Raw genomic sequence first — 23,150 nt, forward strand, 5'->3', positions numbered from 1 at the left:
CAGTGATCTCCCAGGTACCGTTAGCTAAGATGGAATCCACCTCGCTACGTACAGCTTCCTTCCAATAGTCAGCATCAGGAGATGCGTAGGCTTCTGAAATAGTCCTGGGTGTGTCATCCACAAGGTACACGATGAAATCATCACCAAAGGACTTTGCAGTCCTCTGTCTCTTACTCCTCACAGGAGTTCCATTGTCACCCTCAACAGGATTCTCAACGTGTTCCATCGCAATGGTGGGTTCAGGAATTACAGTGAATTCCTCACTAGATGGAGTACGTATCTCCTGATTTGATGAACTCGACATATCCTTCATAGGAAATATGTCCTCAAAGAAAGTTGCATCATTCGACTCCATAATCGTACCAACATGCATGTTGGATACCTCAGATTTTATTATCAAAAATCTATAGCCGATGCTATGAAAAGCATAGCCCAGAAGAACACAATTCACGGTTTTTGGTCCAAGCTTGTGCTTCTTGAGAATTGGTATATTGACTTTCGCCAAACAACCCCAAGTACGTAGGTAAGAGAGTTTCGATCTTATCCTTTCCCATTCCTCAAACGGAGTCATGGTCTTATGCTTTGTGGGAACTCGGTTTAGGACATTACACGCAGTCATTAGCGCCTCCCCCCACCATTCCTTGGAAAGACCCAATGTGTCTAACATGGTGTTAACCATATCAGCTAGAGTTCGGTTCTTTCTTTCGGCTACCCCATTTGACTGAGGTGAGTAGGGAGGCGTCATCTCATGGATTATACCATGTTCCGCACAAAACAGATCAAATTCATTGGAAAAATACTCTCCACCACGATCGGACCTAAGTCGTTTAATTTTTCTATCAAGTTGGTTCTCTGCCTCAGCTTTATAGTTTTTGAAGAAAGTTAAAGCCTCATCTTTTGATTTCAGGAGATATACATAACAATATCTAGTAGAGTTATCAATCAACGTCATGAAGTATCTCTTTCCACCTTTTGTCAACACGCCATTCATCTCACAAAGATCAGAATGTATAAGCTCTAGTGGCGCCAAGTCTCTTGCCTCTGCAGTCTTATGGGACTTGCGAGGTTGCTTAGCTTGCACACATACTTGGCACTTAGAGCCTTTGACAGTAGAGATTTTCAGAATTAAATTCATATTGGCTAGCCACGTCATGCAACCAAAGTTAATGTGACAAAGTCGTGAATGCCAAATATCAGACTCATTGTTGTGGCAAACATTATTAATAACTTTAGTGCAAATATCTGACAAAGACAGGCGGAACAAGCCTCCGCTCTCATAGCCTTTTCCAACAAATTGTCCATACTTAGAAATTACAACTTTATTGGATTCGAAAACCAACTTAAAACCATCTCGACATAAACGGGAACCACTAACGAGATTTTTATTTATGGACGACACATGATGAATGTTCTTCAGACGCACAGTCTTCCCCGAAGTAAACTTCAGATCGACCGTACCAACACCTCGAACGATGGCATGTGACCCATTCCCCATCAGCACGGGTGAAGTCCCTGTTGCCTGGTAAGAAAACATGAAGGCGTTAGCACAAACATGTACATTGGCACCGGTGTCAATTAACCAATCAGGGGATTTAAAAATTGAAAGGATGGTAGGTAAAATACCGTACCCTGATTCCTTCATATCAATATCACCGATGACAATATTAGCGGACTTGCCGCTCTTCTCATGTTCGTGCTCCTCAAAGCGGTTAGGACACTTCGGAACCCAGTGCTTAGGATCACCGGAGACATGGCAAAGTCCTTTCCCCTTCTTATGAGAATTCTTCTTGAAGTTGGTAGAATGTGATGGCTTGTTCTTTGTATCAAACTTGCCTTTGCCCTGAGTTTTGTTCTTATTGTTTTTGAACTTGTTGGGCTGGGAGTTCTTCTTCTGTATGATGTGGGCACTAGAACCTCCCTCGGCAACTCGAGCACGTGTGTCCTTTGCTCTCGCCTTCTCTTCAACATCAAAAGTACCAATGAGATCCGCAACGGAAAACTCCTGTCTCTTGTGTTTCAGGGAAGTAGCAAAATTGTTCCACGAAGGTGGAATCATGGAAATGATGCCTCCGGCAACAAATTTTTCCGGTAACACATACTTGAAGTACTCAAGTTCTTTTGCGAGCGACTGTATCTCATGAGCCTGCTGTACAACAGGGCGCTCATCAGTCATCTTGTAGTCATAGAATTGCTCCATGATGTACAACTCGCTGCCGGCGTCCAAGGCACCAAACTTGGCCTCGAGCGCAGCCCACATGTCCTTGCTGTTGTCAAACGACATATACGAATCCACAGTGGAGTCATCAAGAATACTCAGAAGAGCGCCTTTAAAGAGGGTATCGATCTTCTCAAAAGCTTCCAGCTGTGCTAGATTAAGATCGCCCTCAGGCTTGCCCTTGGTGGCGTCATAGTAGCCCATGGTCTGAAACCAGTAGACTGCTCTCGTGCGCCACCTCTTATATTGCGCCCCCTTAAAGGCAGGCGGCTTTAGATGCGCAGCAAAACCACTCGGAGTAAATTGCCTATAATCAGGATTTTGGATTGTTGGAAATATGAGCAATTTACTACGAGATTTAATCCGAATAATTAGAAGATAAATCATGACTACGGTAGCAGAGATTAAACTAATCATGCGAACTAGCATAGCAGATGAACATATCACATCTAGGGCACATACTAGAAACATGAATTCTACCGCAATCTTGAAAAGGAAGGATAGAATCAAATACGATGCAGCGGGAGCAGCACCGCCGGTGTTGAAGTTGTCACCCATGTCGTCGAGGATGAGGTTGCCGAGGTCGGGGAAGAAGTCGTCGTTCGCGAAGTCGTTGCTGCCAGCAGTCGCGCGAGTGCGCTCCCCAAAAACCTGATCGCCCCTCTCCCGTACAGGATCACGAGAGGCGGGGTTCCGGAGGCCTGCTGTCCCTTCTCCCGGTGCACGCCGAAAGGAGGGATGGAGAAGACTTGCTTGGCGGCGCAATGATCTGGAACGGTGGTGAGAAACCATACAAAGCGGCGGCCGCTAGGGCAGACGTCTGCCCGGCTATATTGTGCGAGCCGGGTAGGTCGTGGGAGTAAACCCCACGTCCGAGTCGTCGCGATCCAAAAGAATCGGAAATGGTTCAGTAATTAACGCGTCCGTTAATTATTAATTAATGACTCATTATTTTTTCCCGAGCAGCAAAAATATAGACAACGTGCATAGATCTGTCCTCGGCTCGGCTCAATCCCGCGGCGCGGCGCGGCGCGGCGAGGCGTGGCGTGGCGAGCGAGGAGGAGGAGGAGCGCGCGTGTAGGTCTCCTCTTCGCATGCTCATACAAGTGGTAGAAGAGCTCACCTTATAAAGAGGTGCAACTCTCTCTCTCAACTTCCGGGGTGGGACTAAACTTTAGCCTCACTCACTCCACTCACATGTGTGCATGAATGGGCCAAGAGAATTTCAGAATTTTAGTTGGGCTTTGGGCCTAGCAAAATTCCAACATGTTTAACTTGTATTTGTGTGAAGTGGCGATTGTAAGCCAACTCTTTATCCCTTTCTTATTCAGTACATGGGATGTGTAAAGATTACCCCTCTTGCGACATGCCTACCATGCGGTTATGCCTCTAAGTCGTGCCCCGACACGTGGGAGATATAGCCGCATCATGGGTGTTACAAGTTGGTATCGTGGGTGCTCAGCTTGGAGTAATTTCAGTATGGGTGACCGACCGGGAAGTTGCTCCCGGGTGCATATGAGTGAGGACAAAATGCACAGAAAAGACTAATATTGATTTATGGGGCCAGTCTAGATCCCGCCGGGAGTGACGACCACCGGCGAGTGTGTCCGGGGCGTTACACCTCTTCGGTGAAAAAACCTTAGAAAATGTCTGGATGTACAGATAGATAGGGCAGAAGCAAGTATTTGCAAGTGATGCGCGTAAGACAGGGCAAACAAAGGAAAAAATCAGAGCATCCCGTGCACATAAAATCATCAGAGATGCTACAGCTACGGGCAGTTTTTCACAGATTCAAGGGTACGGACGGGATTGTTGTCACCTGGTTCAGGTTGGGTGGAGCAGGACCCCACCCCTGGATTTCAGGGCTTAGAGTGAATTAGGAGATGCCACATACGGCTGTAAGATTGTTCCTGTAAGCCTCGTCCGTAAGTCTATCATTTTCGTAAAATCATTTGCATGAGGATTCGGTTGTGGTATTTCCTTTTAGTACTACTAAACGCTTGTTGGCTAAGAGCGTGTCGGCATCGATATCAACAAGCACATGATCCTTGCTGGATGTCCTTAAGGAGTCACGCTTAGTAAGTTGTTTCTGTCCTGGATGGATGTGGTAGCCAGTTGAAAGGATACTTTATTTATCCTTAGTTGCTTCATCTAGAACTATTAGTAGTAAATGGCATCATCAAGTAGTAGTTAGATTCAGTATACTATACGTACACACATACATATATGTGCAGTCATTTGTTTAATCAATCAATCAGTGGAACGTACGTTACCATGTAAACTTTGCTGTGGGCACCGGCGCCGAGGCTGCGCTCGTCGGAGAAACCGTCGGTGAGCTCTTGGATGGACAGGCGATCATCCATTGGCCCCGGTTGGTGGTGGTCGTTGTCGGAGAAAGGTTCCGCAGTCTCATCGTGGTCCATGCTGATGCTGTTCGTTGTCCTGGCGGAGAAGAGAAATAGGAAGGCAGCAAGGGGTGATGATCGAATAAACTGTGTGTTCCTTGATCTCTGCAGTGGCGGAAGACACGCCTACAGGCTACAGCTCAGTGGAATCCTCATCATGTTTTTTTGGTGTTGGAGCAGCAGCAGCTTATGCTCAGTGGGACTCTCTACGGAGGAACCGGAGGTGGAAATCGATGGAGATGCTGCTTATGATAGAGATGGGTAGCTAACAGTGGTGAAGTAGAGCAGATGCGTATGACGGAGTAGAATGGTCCCTTTTAAGAGCAGTCATGATTTAGCTTGTGTTTGTGGGGAGGTGGATCAATCGGCATTGGAAGTCATCAGCACATGTAGGAATCGGCATTGAGGCTGGTTGGCGGAGAAATATTTGGGCACATTAAAGCAAAGACCAAGAAACTGGTTGATCAATAGTTGGACTCAAAAATTGCTTAATAGCACTAGAAGAGAGGTGTTGATAAAATTCATGTGTGATCCAATCTTACTCGATGAAGTGTTTTCAACATTTGAAGAAATTTTTTAAGAATCTTATAAGTGTCCTTTGGTGGGGAGGTGTTGATAGTGTCGAGAGATTTTTTTTTCATAATATAAATCTCTTATCTGCTGTAAAATAATAACAAATATAATAATAACAACGGCTGCTCTTATCAAGTCCCATTCTTCCATCAATAATCAGTAACAATGCAAAAGCTCTTGAATTGGGTCTGTGTACTCCCCATCATGCAAATTGTGATCTGCAAGATCTAACGTGAGAAATGTAAAAAACTAACAGAGATGATGCATAAACAGGAGATGTTTATCCCTGGAGATGTAAAGTTCATACATACACATCAGAGTGCAACAACAGTACAACTTGCTGAGCATCAACATGGTTTCTTTTAGACACACATCTTAAAAGAAAGAAAGAAATGGGAAGCAAACAGTCAGCCGCGCAGATGAACGTACATACACAAGTGTCTCGGAGCCGAGTGGCACGCAGGCCATTCAATCCGCCATGGACATACAGAACGGAAATGAATCGATCAGAATACCGGACATGCGGATCCCTGCGATGCGGCGAACGACTTCAGCAAGAAGATACTTCCTCCATCATCAAAACGGGCTTGGGTTTAGTTGGATGTTCTTCAAGTTGTCGCTCCAGGTCTTGCTTGAGCGCCACGTCACAGAAACCTATAATCTGGACTTCCTTGAGTTCCTCTAGATGTGCTAGCCCAGAAATCTGCGATCCACCAGCGCAGTGAACCTTCAGCAGATGAAGATAGCGCATTGCCCCTTCTTCAAAAGCTAGCTGTAACCTGGAGCTGCAATCAATTTCGATGAACTCAAGGACCAAAAACTCCCGACCTAATTGGTTCCTGAAACAAATATTGAGCTCAACATCTTGACTTGGCTTGACACAAAGACGTAATCTTCGTAGAAATGTTATATCTCCGAGGGAATCTATCACCTCCTCCAGCATTAATACTGTCATCTCAAGATCCAACTTAATGTAATTTCTTAACTGACTGGTCCAGGCTGGCAACTTAGATACATGACCGTACAGCTTAAAGCTTGTTAGGTTTTTCTTTAGTGACTCCTCAGGGATGTCATCCAGACAAGAGAAGAAATCCTGGATATCCTCGTCGAGGCGCACTGACAAAGACTGCAAATGGCCCTGAGCCATGATGGCAGAATAGAAATCCTGGACGTTGTCGTGGTTGACTCCTGACACCCCGAGCTTGCGCACCTGGGTAAGATTCTTGAGTTCTTTCAGGATGGCATGGCCCCCCTTGGTGCCAACATCGATAACACCTAGCGTGTGCAAAGCCATCAGTTTCCCTATCCCTCTGGGTAGCTTAACACCGGGATGAGAGCTGATGAACCGGGGTCGGCGAAACTTATTGGGTAACCCGGAGGACCCTTCAGTACTTCTTTCTTGTGCTGATGGCTCCTCGTCTCCTCGTGCTGCAGTGGTGCCGGCACGAATATACTGTAGCTTTTGCAGGTTGATGATGGTTGATGGCAGCATGGCCACAGAGGTGTGTCTCACATCCAGAGTCTCGAGCTGCTTCAGATTGCCCAGTGAATCGGGCAAACGGGACAAACTCGTGATTCCTCGCAGAGAGAGGAACTTGAGGCGAGACAGTAGCTTCACAATCTTCTCGAGGTCGTCGTTTGTTACTTCTGAGGTGTCTTCCAGATCTAGCACCCGAAGAACCTTCATCTTTTCAGAGATGAAGAATGACTTCCACTCCCCAAACACTGTCAAAGACCGTAGTCGCGAGAAGTCGATGCTGTCAAACACATATCTATCTCTATCCCAGCTGCTTCTGATGACAAGGTGCCTTCCTGTGTACTGCGAGTTTTGGCTGCAATGCTCCTCCAGTGCAAAGACCATGTTATCTTCCATTGGCTGTGAGACAATGTACTCTCGGAAAAAACCATTGACACTGCACGAAGTCAGGCTCATGGATGGCACATTGGTTGTCACTGATTGAAGCTGGATCATACTTAGATCGATGAGCTTTCCAAAGGATTTTTCCCCGTTTTGCTCCGCAATAGCATTAACAGTGTCTCTGGAAGTAAATAAATTTAAAAAATCTATTTTTTTCAACAAAACATTGTTGAATGCTTCACCTACGTGCAAAGTTTCATGGGGAAAAACATTATATTAGTATTGCTCCGGGTAAAATAAAATTGTTGATGCTCCTAAAAGGTATTTTTAATCATTTTTGGAGTACTGGTTTTGCCTTTTTTTTAAGTCACCACAAATGTCACTCCATCCTTCATCCACTTACTACTAGTAGATTTGAGGAAACGATGCATTTTACTACTCCCTCTGTAAACAAATATAAGACCTTTTAGATCACTATTATTTGTTTACGGAGGAAGTATGTAGTACATGTAGAACAACATGATCCTGACACATTTAGTTTACTCCTTCCCTTCCTAGATATAAGCTTTTTTGGAGATTTCAATACGGACTACATTTGGATGTATAGACATATTTTAGATTGTAGATTCGCTTATTTTGCTCCGTATGTAGTCCATATTGGAATCTTTAAAAAGGTTTATATTTAGAGTAGATTAATATAAATGTACTACAGGTTACAATCAACTGTGACGCAGTGGAGACACGTTGGGGCTGTAGAATAAGTTAGTAAATTTATTTTTAGAAAAAAGAGGAACGTAGAATAAGTTAGTCTACACACATGGCACACACGCTGCATATTTTCAAGCCTAGAGTTTTCTTTTTCATGGCACACACAACTCATACTCTGATCGACTTCTGTTCTTTTTAAATCGATCTCACTACCCTCATCCCATTTTCCTCTCGGTTTATTCCCTCCTACCCTCATCCCATGTTCCTTGTCAATCACCGCAAAGACTATGGCTCACTTACCGAACAAGTTCTCGCCTCTAGCGATTATGTAGCGCTTCACCGCCCAATAAGTGGAAGACTACACTGGCGCTAGCAATTTTGGGGTCCTTCTGTCCGTTTTTTGGAAACCCCCCCCCCCCCCCCCTGCCGGTTTTTTCCTATGTTTTCCTTTACTGGTTCGTAGTTTTTTCCTCTTTTCTATTCATTTTTACAAAAACAATTCCTATTCATTGTTTTTTTTCAAATACATGTTGACTTTCTTAAAATACACGATGAACATTTTTCGTATACAGGTTGAACATTTTTCAGAACACAATGACCAATTTAAAATACACAATGAACATTTATCTGAATACATGTTGAACATTTGTAAAATGCACATGGAACATTTTTGGAATACACAATGAACATTTTTGAACACATATTAAATATTTTTCAAAATGTTAGAAATATTTTTATAAAATAAGCAAACATTTTGCAAGTGTTTGCGAACATTATATTAATGGCATAAATTCCATGTAGAGATGGCTTCTTGGAGAAGAGAGGTTATCATCTCATTATATATGTGATATGTTGACAAAAAATCTGACGTGGTATGGGAAGACACCACGCCAAGGTCAAGCACTAGGAGTATGTGACAAAAATGTGATGTGGCATGGGAAGACGTGACGCCAAGGTGAAGCACTAGGAGAGCCTAAGGGGCCGTTTGGATGGCAACCAACCCCCGCCTTACCAAAATATTGGCGTTGACCAAACGGCCAGGCACCTGTTTGGTTGGACGGCCAAACTTCTATCCGACGCCAATATTTCGGTTAGCGGTTCAGGTTCCACTCCAATGCAAGGACGAATCGGCGGTGGCAAATTCCATTGCCAATTATTTGGCTCGCCAGGTTTTGGCGTGACTGGCTTAGGTGCCATCCAAACGGCCCCTAATTCTCCACAACCAGAGAACCTCCATTTTAGAGGATCCTTGTGGGTGATGAAGGCATTCACTGGCTCCAAATACAAATGATTTGCATGTATTGCATGGTACCTTGCTTTCTATATCAGCTTTACTGACTTCTTGTCCCAGAAGGATGATGACACCGTGCCTACTTTGTGACACTTGTCGAAATGAAGTATAACATAATTGAGTTGCCGTGTTCTATTACGTATTTAGAGGATAGGCAGTTTGCACTTCTATGAGCATTGTCTTTTTGACAAGTAGACACATCTAAGGTTCAAGTCTGTGCACAACGATGGCCATCCTAGACAAACTAGCTAGTGGGGCGAGACACTGATAACATCTCTTGGAGGAGATAATATTTCTTACCTTTGTAGATGATTTAAGCATGAAGGTCTTTGATTATTTCCTAGAGTCCAATGATGTGACATTTGGTCTTTTTAGCCGAGCAATGGCAAATTGTTCTGCTAAAGAGAGTTTGAGACATTTTACCGAGATGCCCACACTACTAAACACACTAAAATTGGTACTCCACAGCATAATGGAAGAGTGGAATGTATTTACAAGACGTAGTTGAGAGGACCCGTCGGATGCCCTCTCATGTAGGACCACATAGTCTTGGGCAGAGGGTATCATGAGGAACTAATTAACTCCATAGCTTTACTGTGAACACTCTACTTTCTCTAAACTTATCTATTTTGTATTAAAAAGCACGATATGGGTTTCCCTAATAGGGGCCATGTTTATCCGCATCATCTGAAATATTTTGACTGATGGATCTATGTACTTACGTGTAAGGATCTAACCACATACACCGAAGGAAGTAATATATATATAGTGTTTTTCGAAATGACATAATCATCATTCGACTAAAAATGTTTAAATATGTTAACCGTACATGTGACATCTCATTTGGCATTACTTTTACGGTATCTACAAAACAAAGCAAAATCGAACTATATGAATATTAATAAAACCATAAATTTATTCCTCAGACATTTTGAACACATTAGAGATGATGCCTTTGTATTTGCAGGGGTCACTATACTAGTATAAATTAAATAAGAAATCTTGCGGACGCATATGCTTCCAAAACATACCTGGCCTCTGAAAAGGCGACGGGCTACATCATGTTCTGAAGTTTTCAAATTGCACACCAAGCTATCGTTATCTGCACAATGTATGGCAAGGCTTGCTTCATCTGTAACTACAATGGTAGTACTGCCTTTAGCTGCTCCAAGTTCCAAGGCAGTATTTATCGAGTCCCACTGTTCCATGGACTCCAAACCATTGATAACAAAGAGACATCGATGCTGACGGAGAATATGACAGCACACCACTTCGACTGATGAGTGCTTCGACAACAAATCACAATTATCCATTTCCTCAGCTTCATTAGTTATTGAACATAAATCCCAAAGTAATCTGCGACAGAAGTCATGCAAAGAGAATGGATGGGTTATGTCAACCCATGCATATTTTCCCCATCTGTGAATGTACTTGGGCAACATCTGGTCATGGTAGATACGGCTGACTAGAGCTGATTTTCCATCACCAGGAATCCCCGACACGGACATCACTTGAACTGCCAAAGAAATTTTTTTATTACCCCTGATTTCAGAGTCTACCTGTTTCAATATATCAAGGATTTGGGCTGCTTCAGACTCAAAAGGATGAAAATTCGCCCAGTGGCCCACTTCATCATTGTATTTATCTCCATCAAGTTGAGAACCCTGAAAGTAGGAAACAATATATGACAGAACCGCATTCCATTTTTTCAAACCCAGCATGCATAGAAGAGTGCGAGTAAGTTATACTCATCACAATGTAAACTGTAGGAATGCAATTCGGCACTGCTGTCCCATGTTCTCACTGATAAACTCATCATTATCGTTTCTGGAAAACAAAGGCATGATAAATGGGAATATGTGATTTACCATAATTCACTGCAATGCCAAATACAACCTAAACCTATTTTTTACTTCTCATTGACATATGCTACAGCAGTCCCAGAGAATTCTCTGACCACTCCTTGCCAAGTTGTCATGCTGCCATGTGCTGATATATAATCCTATCTTCTCGTCTGCTATGAGACAGATTCCTATATGCTATCACTAGATAGTAATATATACTTTTTAGGATAATAAGTGAATGTCATGTCAATGTTACAAACTTTCTGTACCTTTCTTCTTCGTTAGAGGTTCTACCATGCGATGGTACCACATGTAGCTCTATAAAGAACCACAAAACAAGAATTCTTTCGTGGTTCCCTTTAAAACAGTCATGTCTGTCAACATGATATCCTAAATATATTTCAAACAACGATATATTTATATATGTACACATATGTGTGATAGGCACTTGCTCCTACACTAACCAGCCGTCTAAAAAGGAAGCAATATATATACTGCCATTGTCTCGTGTAAGCAAGAAAAAAAATTGGAGCACAAACTAATCTGATAAAGATGGTTGCATAACAGGCATAATTGGATGTGTTCAGTCAAAGAAGTTAAATTTGTACCTCCTTTTTAATAAGTGTCATTTTTGTCAATCACTGATATTTACAAGCAAAAAAGAAAAAACCGCAGAAGGACTAGAAAACTAAAAAAACATAAATGGAACTAAGCTTGGATTGGAGTAGCCCATGGATCATGGAAGACAACCGAAGGTGTTATTTTTTTCTCAAATACTTCTGGAAAGCATGCCATTTTCATTAAGAAGAAGAACCAAGAAGGCTAATGTACAAACCCAGCGCCAAACAAAAACAAAGAAAAGTAAACACTAGAGTTAAACAAACCAAAGGGGGGAAGCGGGTATTATCTCTGGTTTAGATTCCATATCTGTCCTAAACATATTATGAAAGCAAGCAAAAGAAGTATGACATCCAACAGAAGAATGAATCGGAGATGGCTCTACATATGATAAGATAGCCAATTTGCAAAATCAGAGGGACACGATAAGATCCCGATGCCTTTTGTCCCTAGAGGGTTCTTTTTAAAAGAAGACAAGGAAAACTGATCAGCACACTACCAAAATTGCACCTTTGGCATATAATCTGCAATTTCTCCCACTACTTTGTTCTTCTACTGTTTCCTTACGTTCCAAATAAGAAAAATATATTAACATCAAAGATATTTTCAATTCGCTGGTTTACATACCAGGGGTTAATACTAGCAGGGATTATTTAAATCATAACCTACGTATTTTGTAAACATTGGAATGACAAATAAATTAAAAAAATAGATGGAACAAATCATGCAAGAGCGCCATTGTTTGAGTAAAAACTGGCCGAAATAATTGGATTACCAATCTTACCTCCTTGAATAATATACAAACAGAGTGATCTGGTGAGAACTGCCTGATCTCGGATATCTGGTACGGATGGCCGGTGCACAAGCTTGCGATTTCAAAGTGCTGCGTGGACACGATGATCCGGCTCCCACTGTTAGTGTCTGGCAGGTATGCCCTGGCGGCGTCCCAGACAGCCATGCTGGACAGGCCCTCCAGGACAACGAGATACCTATGCTCACAGACTTGCCTCATGAACTCGTCAGCGAGGTCATGTTCTGGCACTGCCTCCATCTTCATCCTCTTGAGAACATCGACACCAAGTATTGGTCATTGCTCTTGGCGTGACCTCGCGTGCAACTGGGCCAAGAAGCTCTGGATGAACTCGTCAGGATTAAAAGGATGCATGATCTTTACCCAAGCACGGCATGTGAAGTTTCGGCGGATCTCAGGGTCGACATAGGCCTTCCTAACGATGGATGTCATCCCAAGATCACCGCCGGTTCCCCACAAAGAGATCACTTCAAGGGCACGGTCTTGACGATTGACCAGGTCGGCGAGGTTCCATAAAACATGCTGCTTCTTGGCCGCATCCTTGGCCTGGGCAAGCATGTCGAACTTAGCCGCGCCAGTGATCGGTGGATGCGGTGGATGCGGCTGTGCAACAAATGGCTTGGACCCAGAGTCATTGACGAGATTGTAGCGCATGTTTCGCTGGCTCACATCCTGGACCCTCGCCTTGAGCTCCGTTATGTTGTTGACGGCCTGGTCCAGGGGCAGCGGCGGCGCCATGCAGGACGGCACCACACGCCACCACCAGGCCGGCTTGTTGTCTAGGTGGACAACAAACTCGATGCAGTCTTCCACATCGTAAGCCAGGTCCCGGATCTGCCTCACCCAGGCCTTCACCACGGCGTTCTTGGCGCGCTCCTCGTCGGTGGTGTTGAGGAAGCACTGCATCATCTGGAACTCGATGCTGATGAAAACCAGGTCGCGTTGCACGCTCTGCTTGAGCTTTGCCTCATCATCGATCGCCGACTTGGCCGAGCAGCGTCCCTTCCACCACCGTCTTGGCCACCCCCAGAACAAGATCCCCCATTGCGCGTGGTTCAGCTCACTCAACTCCTCTACTCGATCTGTTTTAAAGGTTCTACCAAGCGATTGCTAGTGTTGTGCGCCGGAGATGCTCTTATAGAGGGGAGAGCTGGTGCATGACAGCAAATGTCTGCATTACTTTGATTCCATATGATCTTCATCCAGTAAAGTGTCGATTCATTGATTGCTATACAAGACAAGTACTACCCACTACTCCCGACCCAAGTCTGCTTTTTTGCTTTGCTTTGCCAGGGGTCTAGTAGCTTTGCTTTGCGTACCATGTGTACACAGAATCATGTTCCATGGTAGCTTTGCTTTGCGTATCATGTGTACACAGAGCTGGATACGTAATCTCCATATATCTCTCTTATTATTTAAGTACGTGGATGTAAGGTTTTGTTCAACAAGCCCTTTAACAAAAACAAAACAAAACAAAACAAGCACTGTGTTGTTCCATCTCTCTGAGAGATTGTAATCTTAATTTGCTTTGCGGTTCAATCCAGCGATAATTCCGCCGTAAACCCCGTCAATCAAAAAAGAAAACAACTTGAACAATTTATGTCATGCTCATGTAGAAAACAGCTTAAGCATCGACGCTCACCTGAATAAAGAAGAGGAGGTGCAGGATAATTAGTTAATAGTAATAACTGAAGCCCACATCCCATGGTCCATGGATCCAAGAGCTCCAACTCCAGTCCAAACTTTTTGCTCCTAGAGCTTCAGATCCGTGGTGGATAGATATCACATAAAAAATCACCGTCTACACATGCAGTGGTTGAATCCTGAGGGTAGTTCACAGTGGCAAGCTTAAGCAGAGACTAATTTAATTAGGAGATTAACAGTAAGACCAGATGGGACGGAGGTTCGTTACCGTCGGCAGGTCCTCCCTCCGTAAGGACGGCGGCGGCGACCTGGGCCCGCTGTCGCCGTCGCCGTCGCCGACGCCGTGGTGGCGCTCCAGACAGCACGCCGTCGCCGAGTCCATGGGCTGCTCTGCTGCGGGAAGAGAGGAAGAGGAACGGCGGGCTGATTGAGAAAGGGGCTCCGACTCCAAGATCGATCGGTCTATCGGGAACCCAACCAGTAGGAGCAGAAAACAAATAGGCAGCACAATAAAAACAACTCGCAGAGCACTTCTTCTTCAGTACAACCCTCTTGGACACATCAACGGTCCAGATTAAAAGATACTCTTTCGTGAGAATAAGGGAGTAGGGATAGGATGGGAAATTTAGATGGGGGAGGCGTACCGTGGTGTACTGCGGCGTAGCGAGGCGCGTGTCCGTACGGCCTGCTGTACGCCCGTACGTGGGCGGTGTACGCCGCGTGAGGAGGAAGGCGGGCCCACACGTACTAAACCCTAATCCATTAATTCGGCGCGGATTAGGCGAATCCATTAACGCCGGCGCAGTGAGACGTCCCGTTGCCGGCGTCGGTCCGTGGGCGGCACGGATTCACACGCCACTGCCTACCGCGCGCCTGCGCACGCCACCGCTTGACCGCCCGCGCAAGCTGCCCCCTCGCGTACCAGGCATTAATCGCCGGCGCCGATTCACACGCCGCCGCCTGCCATTCTGCGCCCCTTGACCGCCCGCTCGGCTGCCCCCCGGCATTGATCGCCGGCACCCCACCCACCCACCACTACGCCCTATAAAGAGCACCTCGCGCCCTCCGTCGGCTCGCACACCACCCTCGCCTCGCCTTCTCCCCCTGTCGCCGGCGTCGCCCTCTTGCGCCCTTCCCTCCTTGCGCGTCGTACCTTTTCCTCTCGCCGGCGATGGCACGCCCCAACTTGACGCTTGAGGAGGCGGAGGAGCTCGCCCACTTCGTCATCCCCGCTGCGCTCGACGTGCGCCTGCCGGCAAGGTGCCGCCTGAGCGTCCACGGCGTTCCTGTGGCGCCGGTGCCCGAGGTCGGCACCCACCTCTTCGCCCGCGCCGTCGGCCTGTACAGGGCTCGCCTGTCGCCGGAGGAGCTCACTGACCCCCAGTACGCCCCCTACAACCCCGGCTGGGCGGACCGCCTCGCCGATGATCACCTGCGCCGCCTCCACGCCTACGCCGGCCCGCGCCCGCCCACGAAGCACAACCGCGCACGGCGGCATCAGCTCTGGGATGGGCGCACCTTCGAGGAGGTGGTCGCGCCGTACCACACGCAGGCGGTCGCTGGCGCCGTGCCAGCTCCGCCGGGGTACGGCTTTGAGCTGTACCGCCGCGGCGAGGCGCGCTCGACCCGCGCCCGCGTCGACTTCGGCGCCATGCACCCGCGCGCGACCCGCGGAGGCCCAGGCGGTGACCGCGGCGCTGTCCGCCTCGGCCCCGGCGATCGCCGTACGGCGGGCAGGAACGACACCGGGTCCAGCCGTACCGCGGGCAGGGACGGCGCCGGGTCCAGCCGCGCCCCTCCGCCCGAGCCGCAGCAGTATCCAGAGACGGCATTGGTGGCGGAGTACAGGCGGCTGGCGGCGGAGGCCGGCGACCCGGACAACATGCCGGGCTACATGACGGCGCTCCGGGAGTCAGAGAACATGCCGCAGCCGCCGCCGCTCGTTCAGGAGTACATTCAGGTCGCCCCGGGCGCCGTCCACCCGGAGGACCCGGAGGACTTTCCCAGGTATCACGCCGCGCTCGAGGACTCGATGGCTGCGCCGGCCATGCCCGTGGTGCCCCTCGACGACAGCAGCAGCAGCGACGACAGCGACAACGGCGACGGGCTCTATGACGAGGCAGACTTCGGCAACGTGGAGGACGAGTAGTTTAGGGTTACTTTCAAAATGCCGTTTAGTAATATTTAATTATTTTCGTAATGTTTTTTAGTTAAGTATTATTTCTAGTACTATGTAAAATATCTATGAAAACTATAATGAAATATCGAGTGTTTGAATGGATGGTTTTTAAATGTTGTTGAAGAATCAAGTGTTTGAATCGATACTGTTATTTTTAGTTTTAAAAAGAGTTGTATTTAAAAAATAAAAAATTAGAAAAGAATTAAACTTGAACTAAAAAAACCTATGAAAACTAGAAAAGTAAATATAAAACCAAACAATAAAAAATTGACATAATATTCGCAAAACAAGTTCGAAGATTTAAAAAAACGCCGCCCCGGAGCCGAGCGAGGCTTAGTAAGTCCCCGCAAGGCCCACCGGCCCAACCAGGCGGCGTAGAGAGAAAGTAGGCGGACTATTTCTTCGGATCACGTCGGTGTAGGACGGGGCGCGCTATTTAAGCTGGTGCAGGCGAGCTCCGGCAGGCGAGGTGGGACTAAAGGTAGAGCTCGCCTGTCACGACGCTGCGTGTGGACCGCCTAGTTGGGCCAATTTCTGTGGGCCGCTGTAAGGCGCACGTGCGAATGGCCTCTCGCGGCGCTGCGCGTTGACTGGCAAGGTGGGCCGATTTCAGTAGGCCTAGTGGGCCGCTGGAAGGCGTGCCTGCGAGCGGTCGAGGGCGCAGGGTGGGGGGGGTTGATACGATGGATGGTTTTGTTTAGTCCCACCTCGCCCGCCGAAGGACGCCCAGACCGGCTTATATAGGCGGATTCATGCACCCTAGCAGATAAGAAAGATAGTAATAATGTGATTTGACTTTGCACTTCCCGGGCAGCTCTGCCGCAGCTGCCCGGATAGTGTTACACTGTCCGGGTAGCTACGGTAGTGCTGCTAGTGCATTGTAAACTCAGATCACATCATTATTATGTATCTTATTTTTGATAGTTTAGCACTTTACGCAAAGTTTGTTTTATTAATACATAAAGTTTTGTAATATTTTTGTCTGGTCAGTGTTTTACTTGTTTCAAATTTATAATGGCAAAAAGCCATGAAACTTGTCATGCATCATATTCATTTAAAGAATGTCGAAAAATACCTCGTTTTCGGACAGGGCCTTTTCTCCTACCAGAACGGTCTACGGAGAAGTAGGTCAATTTGGTGACATCTTCAAAATGGCCTGAAATTTTGCATGTGAGTTCTGTTGGAAATATGCCCTAGAGGCAATAATAAAAGCATTATTATTATATTTCCTTGTTCATGATAATTGTCTTTATTCATGCTATAATTGTATTATCCGGAAATCGTAATACATGTGTGAATAACAGACACCAACATGTCCCTAGTAAGCCTCTAGTTGACTAGCTCGTTGATCAACAGATAGTCATGGTTTCCTGACTATGGACATTGGATGTCATTGATAATGAGATCACATCATTAGGAGAATGATGTGATGGACAAGACCCAATCCTAAACATAGCACAAGATCGTATAGTTCGTTTGCTAGAGTTTTCCAATGTCAAAGTATCTTTTCCTTAGACCATGAGATCGTGTAACTCCCGGATACCGTAGGAGTGCTTTGGGTATACCAAACGTCACAAGTAACTGGGTGACTATAAAGGTAGACTACGGGTATCTCCGAAAGTGTCTGTTGGGTGACATGGATCAAGACTGGGATTTGTCACTCCGTATGACGGAGAGGTATCACCGGGCCCACTCGGTAATGCATCATCATAATGAGCTCAAAGTGACCAAGTGTCTGGTCACGGGATCATGCATTACGGTACGAGTAAAGTGACTTGCCGGTAACGAGATTGAACGAGGTATTGGGATACCGACGATCGAATCTCGGGCAAGTAACATATCGATTGACAAAGGGAATTGCATACGAGGTTGATTGAATCCTCGACATCGTGGTTCATCCGATGAAATCATCGTGGAGCATGTGGTAACCAACATGGGTATCCAGATCCCGCTGTTGGTTATTGATCGGAGAGTCGTCTCGGTCATGTCTGCTTGTCTCCCGAACCCGTAGGGTCTACACACTTAAGGTTCGGTGACGCTAGGGTTGTGAAGATATGTATATGCAGAAACCCGAATGTTGTTCGGAGTCCCGGATGAGATCCCGAACGTCACTAGGAGTTCCGGAATGGTCCGGAGGTAAATAATTATATATAGGAAATGATGTTTCGGCCATCGAGACAAGTTTCGGGGTTATCGGTATTGTACCGGGACCACCGGAGGGGTCCCGGGGGCCCACCGGGTGGGGCCACCTGTCCCGGGGGGCCACATGGGCTGTAGGGGGTGCGCCTTGGCCTACATGGGCCAAGGGCACCAGCCCCACTAGGCCCATGCGCCTAGGGTTTCCGTGGGGGAGGAGTCCAAGTGGTGGAAGGCACCTCTGGGTGCCTTGGGGGGGAGGGAATCCTCCCCCTGGCCGCCGCACCTAGGAGATCAGATCTCCTAGGCTGCGCACCACCCCCCCTTGGCCCTCCTATATATAGTGGGGGAGAGGAGGGATTTCATACACCAGCCCCTGGCGCCTCCCTCTCTCCCCGTTACGTCTCTCTCTCGTAGTATAGGCGAAGCCCTGCTACTGTGACGCCCTGCATCCACCACCACGCCGTCGTGCTGCTGGATCTTCATCAACCTCTCCTTTCCCCTTGCTGGATCAAGAAGGAGGAGACGTCTCCCGTCCCGTACGTGTGTTGAACGCGGAGGTGCCGTCCGTTCGGCGCTTGGTCATCGGTGATTTGGATCACGTCGTGTACGACTACATCATCACCGTTCTTTCGAACGCTTCCGTGCGCCATCTACAAAGGTATGTAGATGCATCCAATGACTCGTTGCTAGATGAACTCCTAGATGATCTTGGTGAAATGAGTAGGAAATTTTTTGTTTTCTGCAACGTTCTCCAACAGTGGCATCATGAGCTAGGTCTATGCGTAGTTCTTCTTGCGCGAGTAGAACACAATGAGTTGTGGGCGTAGATTTGTCAACTTTCTTGCCGTTACTAGTCTTTTCTTGCTTCAGCGGTATTGTGGGATGAAGCGGCCCGGACCAACCTTACACGTACGCTTACGTGAGACCGGTTCCACCGACTAACATGCACTAGTTGCATAAGGTGGCTGGCGGGTGTCTGTCTCTCCCACTTTAGTTGGAGCGGATTCGATGAACAGGGTCCTTATGAAGGGTAAATAGAAGTTGACAAATCACGTTGTGGCTTTAACGTAGGTAAGAAGACGTTCTTGCTAGAACCCTAAATTCAGCCACGTAAAACTTGCAACAACAATTAGAGGACGTCTAACTTGTTTTTGCAGCAAGTGGTTTGTGATATGATATGGCCAAAGTTGTGATGAAATGATGAATGATCTATATGTGATGTATGAGATGTTCATGCTATTGTAATAGGATCACGACTTGCATGTCGATGAGTATGACAACGGCAGGACCATAGGAGTTGTCTTTATTCTTTTATATGACCTGCGTGTCATGAGAAACGCCATGTAATTACTTTACTTTATTGCTAAACACGTTAGCCATAGTAGTAGAAGTAATAGTTGGCGAGCAACTTCATGGAGACACGATGATGGAGATCATGATGATGGAGATCATGGTGTCAAGCCGGTGACAAGGATAATCATGGAGCCCCAAGATGGAGATCAAAGGAGCTATGTGATATTGGCCATATCATGTCACGTTTATTATTTGATTGCATGTGATGTTTATCATGTTTTGCATCTTGTTTACTTAGAACGACGGTAGTAAATAAGATGATCCCTCATAACAATTTCAAGAGGTGTTCTCCCCTAACTATGCACCGTTGCTAAAGTTCGTCGTTCTAAGCACGCCGTGATGATCGGGTGTGATGGATCCTTACGTTCACATACAACGGGTGTTGACGAGCCTAGCATGTACAGACATGGCCTCGGAACACATGCAAAACACTTGGGGTTAACTTGACGAGCCTAGCATGTACAGACATGGCCTCGGAACACAGAAGACCGAAAGGTCGAGCATGAGTCGTATAGAAGACACGATCAACATGAAGATGTTCACCAACGTTGACTAGTCCGTCTCACGTGATGATCGGACATGGCCTAGTTAACTCGGATCATGTAATACTTAGATGACTACAGGGATGTCTAATCTAAGTGGGAGTTCATTAATAATTTGATTAGATGAACTTAATTATCATGAACTTGGTCTAAAATATTTTACACTATGTCTTGTAGATCAAATGGCCCACGTAGTCCTCAACTTCAACGCGTTCCTAGAGAAAACCAAGCTGAAAGACGATGGCAGTAACTATACGGACTGGGTCCGGAACCTGAGGATCATCCTCATAGCTGCCAAGAAAGATTATGTCCTACAAGCACCGCTAGGTGATCCACCCGTCCCACAGAACCAAGATGTTATGAACGCTTGGCAGACACGTGTTGACGACTACTCCCTCATTCAGTGCGGCATGCTTTATAGCTTAGAGCCGGGGCTCCAAAAGCGTTTTGAGAGACATGGAGCATATGAGATGTTCGAAGAGCTGAAAATGGTTTTTCAAGCTCATGCCCGGATCGAGAGATATGAAGTCTCCGATAAGTTCTTCAGTTGTAAGATGGAGGAAAATAGTTCTGTCAGTGAGCACATACTCACTATGTCTGGGTTACATAACCGCTTGTCTCAGCTGGGAGTTAATCTCCCGGATGATGCGGTCATTGACAGAATCCTCCAGTCGCTTCCACCAAGCTACAAGAGCTTTGTGATGAACTTCAACATGCAGGGGATGCAAAAGACCATTCCTGAGTTGTTCTCAATGCTGAAATCAGCGGAGGTAGAAGTCAAGAAGGAACATCAAGTGTTGATGGTCAATAAAACCACTAAGTTCAAGAAAGGCAAGGGTAAAAAGAACTCCAAGAAGGACGGCAAGGAAGTTGCCGCGCCCGGCAAGCAAGCTGCCGGGAAGAAGCCAAAGAATGGACCCAAGCCTGAGACAGAGTGCTTTTATTGCAAAGGGAAGGGTCACTGGAAACGGAACTGCCCCAAATACTTAGCGGACAAGAAGGCCGGCAACACCAAAGGTATATTTGATATACATGTAATTGATGTGTACCTTACCAGTACTCGTAGTGACTCCTGGGTATTTGATACCGGTGCCGTTGCTCATATTGTAACTCACAGCAGGAGCTGCGGAATAAACGGAGACTGGCGAAGGACGAGGTGACGATGCGCGTCGGGAATGGTTCCAAGGTCGATGTGATCGCCGTCGGCACGCTGCCTCTACATTTACCTACGGGATTAGTTTTAAACCTCAATAATTGTTATTTAGTGCCAGCTTTGAGCATGAACATTGTATCGGGATCTCGTTTAATTCGAGATGGCTACTCATTTAAATCCGAGAATAATGGTTGTTCATTTATATGAGAGATATGTTTTATGGTCATGCTCCGATGGTGAATGGTTTATTCTTAATGAATCTCGAGCGTATTGCTACACATATTCATAGTGTGAGTACCAAAAGATGTAAAGTTGATAATGATAGTACCACATACTTGTGGCACTGCCGCCTTGGTCACATAGGTGTCAAACGCATGAAGAAGCTCCATACAGATGGACTTTTGGAGTCTCTTGATTATGAATCATTGACACGTCGAACCATGCCTTATGGGTAAAATGACCAAGACTCCGTTCTCAGGAACAATGGAGCGAGCAACCGACTTTATTGGAAATCATACATACTGATGTGTGCGGTCCAATGAGTGTTGAGGCTCGCGGTGGCTATCGTTATGTTCTCACCCTCACTGATGACTTGAGTAGATATGGGTATCTCTACTTAATGAAACACAAGTCTGAACCTTTGAAAAGTTCAAGGAATTTCAGAGTGAGGTTGAAAATCAACGTGACAGGAAAATCAAGTTTCTACGATCAGATCGTGGAGGAGAATACTTGAGTCACGAATTTGGCACACACTTAAGAAAATGTGGAATAGTTTCACAACTCACGCCGCCTGGAACACCTCAGCGTAATGGTGTGTCCGAACGTCGTAATCGCACTCTATTAGATATGGTGCGATCTATGATGTCTCTTACCGATTTACCGCTATCTTTTGGCTATGCTTTAGAGACTGCCGCATTCACTTTAAATAGGGCTCCGTCGAAATCCGTTGAGACGACACGTATGAATTATGGTTTGGGAAGAAACCTAAGCTGTCGTTTCTAAAAGTTTGGGGATGCGATGCTTATGTCAAGAAACTTCAACCTGAAAAGCTCGAACCCAAGTCGGAAAAATGCGTCTTCATAGGATACCCTAAAGAAACTATTGGGTATACCTTCTACCTCAGATCCGAAGGCAAGATCTTTGTTGCCAAGAATGGATCCTTTCTAGAGAAAGAGTTTCTCTCGAAAGAAGTAGGGAGGAAAGTAGAACTTGATGAAGTATTACCTCTTGAACCGGAAAATGGCGCAACTCAAGAAAATGTTCCTGAGGTGCCTGCACCGACTAGAGAGGAAGTTAATGATGATGATCAAGATACTTCTGATCAAGCTCCTACTGAAATTCGAAGGTCCACAAGGACACGTTCTGCACCAGAGTGGTACGGCAACCCTGTCTTGGAAATCATGTTGTTAGACAACGGTGAACCTTCGAACTATGAAGAAGCATGGCGGGCCCGGATTCCGACAAATGGCTAGAAGCCATGAAATCCGAGATAGGATCCATGTATGAAAACGAAGTATGGACTTTGACTGACTTGCCCGTTGAAGGCGAGCCATAGAAAATAAATGGATCTTTAAGAAGAAGACAGACGCGGATGGTAATGTGACCATCTATAAAGCTCGGCTTGTCGCTAAGGGTTATCGACAAGTTCAAGGGGTTGACTACGATGAGACTTTCTCACCGGTAGCGAAGCTGAAGTCCGTCCGAATCATGTTAGCAATTGCCGCATTCTATGATTATGAAATATGGCAAATGGACGTCAAAACGGCATTCCTTAATGGTTTCCTTAAGGAAGAATTGTATATGATGCAGCCGGAAGG

The 23,150-nt window shown here is 46.2% G+C and overlaps 2 protein-coding genes across 2 annotated transcripts; both read right to left on the reverse strand.

The window, feature by feature from the left end:
• Positions 1-5,494: 5,494 nt before the first annotated feature.
• On the reverse strand, positions 5,495-7,540 carry LOC125541512 (disease resistance protein Pik-2-like). Its single transcript, XM_048704904.1, has one exon. It carries the CDS (start codon positions 7,163-7,165, stop codon positions 5,744-5,746), a length of 1,422 nt encoding a protein of 473 aa, XP_048560861.1. The 5' UTR covers positions 7,166-7,540; the 3' UTR covers positions 5,495-5,743.
• Positions 7,541-8,831: 1,291 nt separating this feature from the next.
• Positions 8,832-13,463, reverse strand: LOC125541519 (disease resistance protein PIK6-NP-like). Its single transcript, XM_048704914.1, has 2 exons — positions 12,297-13,463; positions 8,832-10,152 (listed from the first exon to the last, which is right to left on the reverse strand). Exon 1 carries the CDS (start codon positions 13,230-13,232, stop codon positions 12,600-12,602), a length of 633 nt encoding a protein of 210 aa, XP_048560871.1. The 5' UTR covers positions 13,233-13,463; the 3' UTR covers positions 8,832-10,152; positions 12,297-12,599.
• Between the last annotated feature and the right edge of the window lie 9,687 nt (positions 13,464-23,150).

This window comes from Triticum urartu, chromosome 1 (assembly GCF_003073215.2).
Source record: "Triticum urartu cultivar G1812 chromosome 1, Tu2.1, whole genome shotgun sequence".
Lineage (NCBI taxonomy): Eukaryota > Viridiplantae > Streptophyta > Magnoliopsida > Poales > Poaceae > Triticum > Triticum urartu.

Coding starts and splice junctions, on each gene's coding strand:
- LOC125541512 (XM_048704904.1), bottom strand. CDS start 7,165: ATGATCCAGCTTCAATCAGTGACAACCAATGTGCCATCCATGAGCCTG.
- LOC125541519 (XM_048704914.1), bottom strand. CDS start 13,232: ATGATGCAGTGCTTCCTCAACACCACCGACGAGGAGCGCGCCAAGAAC.